This window comes from Medicago truncatula, chromosome 8, assembly GCF_003473485.1.
Source record: "Medicago truncatula cultivar Jemalong A17 chromosome 8, MtrunA17r5.0-ANR, whole genome shotgun sequence".
NCBI classification, from domain to species: domain Eukaryota; kingdom Viridiplantae; phylum Streptophyta; class Magnoliopsida; order Fabales; family Fabaceae; genus Medicago; species Medicago truncatula.
In genome coordinates this window covers 39537810-39543876 of record NC_053049.1, presented here as the reverse complement: position 1 = coordinate 39543876, position 6067 = coordinate 39537810, and the positions used below count along the sequence as shown (strand labels likewise).

At 34.8% G+C, this 6067-nt stretch overlaps 1 protein-coding gene across 1 annotated transcript; it reads left to right on the top strand.

Moving 5' to 3' along the window:
• On the top strand, positions 1–5208 carry LOC11417985 (F-box/kelch-repeat protein At1g55270). The gene is made up of 3 exons (XM_024772721.2): positions 1–208; positions 307–524; positions 3489–5208. Exons 2-3 carry the CDS (start codon positions 462–464, stop codon positions 4737–4739), a joined length of 1314 nt encoding a protein of 437 aa, XP_024628489.1. The 5' UTR covers positions 1–208; positions 307–461; the 3' UTR covers positions 4740–5208.
• The last annotated feature ends 859 nt before the right edge of the window (positions 5209–6067 follow it).

The following is a 6067-nucleotide window of genomic DNA, read 5'->3' as shown; positions in this document are numbered from 1 at the left end:
TAAGTTGGGTTGGTTGACTCAAGAACTGCAACACATTTATTAAAAGAGGACCATTGTCACAAGCTATGTGTCCTTTTAAAACGACACTTATTCAATTTATTTATTAATTTCACAAATTCATTTAAACATATGATAAAAAAGACATTAATTTTCTCAAATCCCCAAGAAAGAGAATCACACAATTTTTGTGAAAGGTAGCAAGTGGAGGGTAAGAGAGGCTACTCTTAGCAACCTCATAGTTTTAGTTCTTTGAAATAACTAGTCATTTTCCAATGACCCATTTCTTTCTTTGCTTTTCTTTTGCAGTTTCAAAGGTAAAAATAAAAGCTTTTCTTTTCTATACTTAATAGATCGGGTTTCAAGTTTCAAAGGCTAGATTCAAAAGGGGTTGCGTTGATCTACACCAAGATGCTTCATTTGCTTTGAAAAATCCATTTTTTCTACGAGATTCAGCTTTTGAGATGAATCAGTTAGTTGAAAGTTCTGCTAATTCTCAAAGGGTCTCTAGAATTCAAGCTCCACTGGTAATTTCAGTTGATTCTAATCTCATTTGTTTTGGTTTTGATTCTCATGTTCATGACATTTGAGACATATCCATTTGATTTGATGTTCCATTTTTTTGTAGTTTCATGTTTGTGTATTTGTGTGTTTATTAAGGTTCCATTTGTCACAAGCAAAGACCTAAGTTGAATATAAGTTTTGATTTCAGTTAAATGGGCAAAACCACTCTATAAATTTTTAGGGTTCTTTGTTTGGGCAAAATAAAAATTTGATCTTAGCTTACATTTTACGTTGGGTTCTTAAATTTTACTATTTAATACTAAAATTATCAAATAGCCCTACTATTATATAGTAATAATACTAAATAATCAAGTCCTTATGAATCAAATATGCATTATCTCTGTTTGATGGATAATAATACTGATAAGCAAACCACTATGTCATTTCTGAATTTTGGTTTTACCCGGTGATGTATTGCTCAATATGTTAAGAAGTAAACGTGCAAACTCTATTCAAGTCCAGCTGCTCTACCTTCTAGGCTTTTGACATTGCATATGAATCAATCATTCACCACTTGTTTTAAGCTTTGGAGAATGATAATGACTGAATGCATAAGTTTTTACTTTGAATAAACCATCAATTTAGTCTCTAAAATATCACTCTTTCTTCAAGTCCCTAAATTATATAGAAATAATAGTAATCATTAAGTATATGAAATTCATCAATTTAGTCTTTATCATAATAGCAAGGACTAAAATAACAGGTTTTATATACTTTAAGGACTACTTATTATATTTATATGTACTTTAAGGACTAAATTGGAGACAGTGATATTTTAGGGACTAAATTGATGGTTTATTCTTTCATACCTTTTGTCATTGATTCACCTGTGCTAGGTTTGGGTGTTTTATATAATGTTTCTATCTAGTCAAATTAGATTGTTTGTATTGAAACAATCTTGTCTTGCATAGATTGTTCATCATTAGCATGAATACCTGCCCGTGTCTTCATTTACAATGCGAATGACAGGAATTGTCGAAGGCTGACATTGTTTGACGAGAGAGTGATACTTTACGAAGTAAATTGATGCTTTATTCTTTTATACTTTTTGTCCTTATTGATTCACTTATGCTTGGTTTGAGTGTTTTAGACCATGTTTATATCTAGTTAAATTAAATTGTTTGTAATGAAACGATCTCGTCTTGCATATATTGTTTGTCATTAGCATTAAGAACTGCCCGTGTCTTCATTTACAATGTGAAGAATGTCAGGAATTGTCGAAGGCTCACATTGTTTGAATTTTTATACCAATGGGAGGTCCCTCAAGGCTGGAATGTCAATATGCCAAAAAGGAAACATTGCAGAACATGTAGCTTGGGCTGAATGTAATATACAGAGAACTGCCCGTGTCGTCATTTACTTTGTTATGTCTCAATACTTCATTAGGATTTAGGAAGACCCAGTAGTATGACTTTTTGACCTAAGTTCATGAAAACACCAGTGAGGCAGAAGAACATGGAAGCTGGATCCTCTACTTCTAGCTTTACGACACAGCCGCCTGTAGACCATTGTAGATTAAGAGAGACTCTCTTAAATCTAACGATCTACAGTGGGCTGCACGATAAAGCCGGTTTTAGAGGATCCAAGTAGGATGGAATCATCCACCTTACACATTGTATGCTGTCTTGCCTTCACCAAAGCGATATCCTCCAAACTCTATTCTAAAGGTGTGGAACTGGGTATTGTGGTTCTAGCATTTTAGGAAACATCATCACGACACTGATCTTTATGAATCTCATCGCTCGTCTTATTTAGAGTTCTTATTGATGCGTAGTATGTGTTGGTAAGCTGTGTCATTTTCTTACCTACTTGCCTTTTTTTCTGATATCCTCCAGAATTTTTGAATTGACTACATACCCCTCAGCCTAAACATCCATTACAGCATTCTATGGGATACTTATTATTTTTCACTCTGAAATGTCAAATCACGTTGATGGTGATTGGGTTCTCTCTGCTCGTATGCAATTATCAGTTTGTATCTCTTAAGCATTGTCCTACATTTTATCACCTACTTTGAACGTAATAATTTTAACTTTGTCTCCCTCTTTCTGTTAAAACGCGTCTCAAACCTTCATATTAGCTCAAGCTGTTGTGCTTCTTCACAAATCCGAGTTTGTGAAGGAAAATTCCGGTGCATGTGTGTATCAGCAGCTCCTGTTGTTTTATTAATTAAATTTCAGCGCATAATGAAGCATGAAAGTAATATTGCCTTGTTGGCCTATTGATCTCATGATGTTTGTGATGGGAATAACTTGGTGGTTTTGTTATTGCTGCCGTTCCCCACTTGCAGCAATTAAAGTAAAATGGTTTTGTTCATATATAATGATGTTAACACTAAATATGAACTGTCTAATTATAATAAAAATTTGGCTTAATACATCCGTTGGTCCTTTAACTTATTTTATTTTCTCAGTTTGATCCCTTAACTATAAAATGTCTCAAATTGGTCCTTTATCTGTGTTTTGTTAGTAAATTTGGTCCTATTTTGTTAATTTTAACTCATTTAAAAAGGAGATCGTTGGATAAATGAGGTCTATCTGATCTAACAGTGTATCACCAACACCTAATTTATTTTACTTTTATTCATCTTCATCGTCATACACCTAATTTATTTTACTTTTATACATGTTGATACACGGTTAGATCTGATAGACCTCGTTTATCCAACGGTCTCCTTTTTAAATGAGTTAAAATTAACAAAATAGGACCAAATTTACTAACAAAACACAGATAAAGGACCAATTTGAGACATTTTACAGTTAAGGGATCAAACTGAGAAAATAAAATAAGTTAAAGGACCAACAGATGTATTAAGCCTAAAAATTTCAACTTGATAAAATAATTTATTTTGGTGCATATTATTAGTGATGCCTTTCTGGTACTTTGATTCTTTCAACATGTATATACTAACAGGTAAAGTTTCACAGGTAGATTCTGTTTCATGTTATTGTAAAGTAGATTCAGGCCTGAAAACAGTAGCTGGGGCGAGGAAGTTTGTTCCAGGATCAAAGATATGCATCCAACCTGACATAAACCCGAATGCACACCGGAACAAAAACTCGCGTAAAGAGAAGACAAGAGTTCAGCCTCCTTTGCTACCTGGTCTTCCTGATGATCTTGCTATTGCTTGTCTAATTCGTGTACCCCGAGTTGAACATAGGAAACTGCGTTTGGTTTGCAAGAGATGGTATCGCCTTCTGTCTGGAAATTTCTTTTATTCGCTCCGGAAAAGTCTTGGAATGGCAGAAGAATGGGTTTATGTCATCAAAAGAGACCGTGAGGGAAAAATTTCATTGCACGCTTTTGACCCCATCTACCAAATATGGCAATCCCTCCCGCCTGTTCCTGGGGAATATTCTGAAGCATTGGGATTTGGCTGTGCCGTTCTTAGTGGTTGCCACTTGTACTTGTTTGGTGGAAGAGATCCGTTGAAGGGATCTATGAGGCGTGTCATTTTCTACAACGCCCGTACAAATAAATGGCACAGAGCACCCGATATGCTGCGGAAACGTCATCTTTTTGGTTCTTGCGTAATGAATAACTGCCTCTATGTTGCAGGTGGGGAATGTAAAGGAATTCAAAGAACTCTTCGATCTGCTGAGGTTTACGACCCTAATCGGAACAGGTGGAGCTTTATCTCGGAGATGACCACAGCTATGGTTCCTTTTATTGGTGTTATTCATAATGGGACATGGTTTTTGAAGGGGCTCGGGTCAAATCGCAATGTCATCTGTGAAGCCTATTCACAGGAATCTGATACCTGGACTCCAGTAAACAATGGAATGGTTGTGGGATGGCGTAATCCAAGTATCTCACTTAACGGAGAACTCTATGCACTTGATTGTCAGGACGGCTGTAAGCTCAAAGTATATGATATGGCGACGGATTCATGGAAGAAGTTTATCGATAGCAGGCTTCATTTAGGTAGCTCTCGTGCTCTCGATGCTGCTGCTCTTGTTTCACTTAATGGAAAACTATGCATTATACGCAACAATATGAGCATCAGTCTTGTTGATGTTTCGAGTCCAAACAGACGCGTTGAAAGCAATCCTCACCTCTGGGAAAATATTGCTGGAAAGGGTCCTGTCAGGTCTTTAGTTAGGAATTTATGGTCGACTATCGCAGGGCGCGGTGGTTTGAAGAGTCACATTGTTCACTGTCAAGTTCTTCAAGCCTGAGACGAGATCCACAAGTTCTCTAATAATATTGGTTACACAGATAAGGAAATTGTTGGTTTTCAGATTATGTTTTGTAAAGATGAAGATTTTGGCAATAGAATTGAGGTCAACCGTTCACTGTCATGAATACCGAATAGGGAGCATTATAATGTAAATGTTGTTTCGCTCTAAGGCTCTGGATTTTCATTAGTTACAATATATATTTAGGTTTTTGAGCCATGCATTGATGTTGTATATGATTTATTTGAAAACAACATATTATCACAGTTGTATCTTTAGTCAAGTTCATTTATATTTCAGTTAGTAGGGGAGAAGAGGATATCATATCCCATGTTGTGGCAAAAGCTGTTCCAGTTTGATATGTAAAACTTTGAATTACTGAAGAATTTTCCATGGATCTCAAAATTATATCCATCAAATGTATTCATGTATCGATCTCTCTTAAGAAATAAGTAGACTCTTTTGCGCAGTGCTGATAATTGATTATTATTTATCCAATGCCGTAATTTCATTCTGCTCGTATTTTTTTTTTCTTCATATGTTACAGCCATGGTAATATAAAAGGATCATTGTATTCTTCAATTTATGAGTTTTATAATTTATAATGAGACTTATATATATGTATATATATACAGCACATACATTGTTTTTTACTACAATCACATGATATGCAGAAGTCTAAAATAGTAGGCGGTGTTGTTTTTTATTGGTTGCGTGTTCACTTTCATCCATCAATTTCACATCTCTTCATAGAGATGATCGTCATATGGTTTTGGCGTAAAGAAACTTCAATTGCATAGCACTGTGGCACCCGAAAATTAGCCAAATGTAAATGTCACTGATTTAGACAGCTACATGTATTTATCATAAGCGTGTAATAACATGCCCTTTGGTTCAATTTAGATTATTTTTTCCAAAATCTGATTTAATCCAATATGATTAAGGTCTGTTGTTATTAAAACAAAAATAATTTTTAACATTCTGTAATTTATAGATTACTTTTTAGAGGTCTTCAAAAATGTCGGAATATATATTTTGTCATCTGCTGACTGCTACTGCTACGAGAACGACGTGTCTTGAGGAAAATAATTGTTATGCGATAAGGAAATTATCTGCATAAATGAAATGTGACGTGCCTTCTTTGATCTATCGCACATGAGTCTAATGCTTTGGCATTTACTATATGTTGATTGATGATTGATATTGATAAATATGCAGATGAGACAAAATTTACAATTGGCAATGAGTCAAATTTCACACATGAATTACTCTAGTTTCATTCCCTTTGATTAAAAAAATAAAGAATTAGTCAACTTAAGCGACTTTGA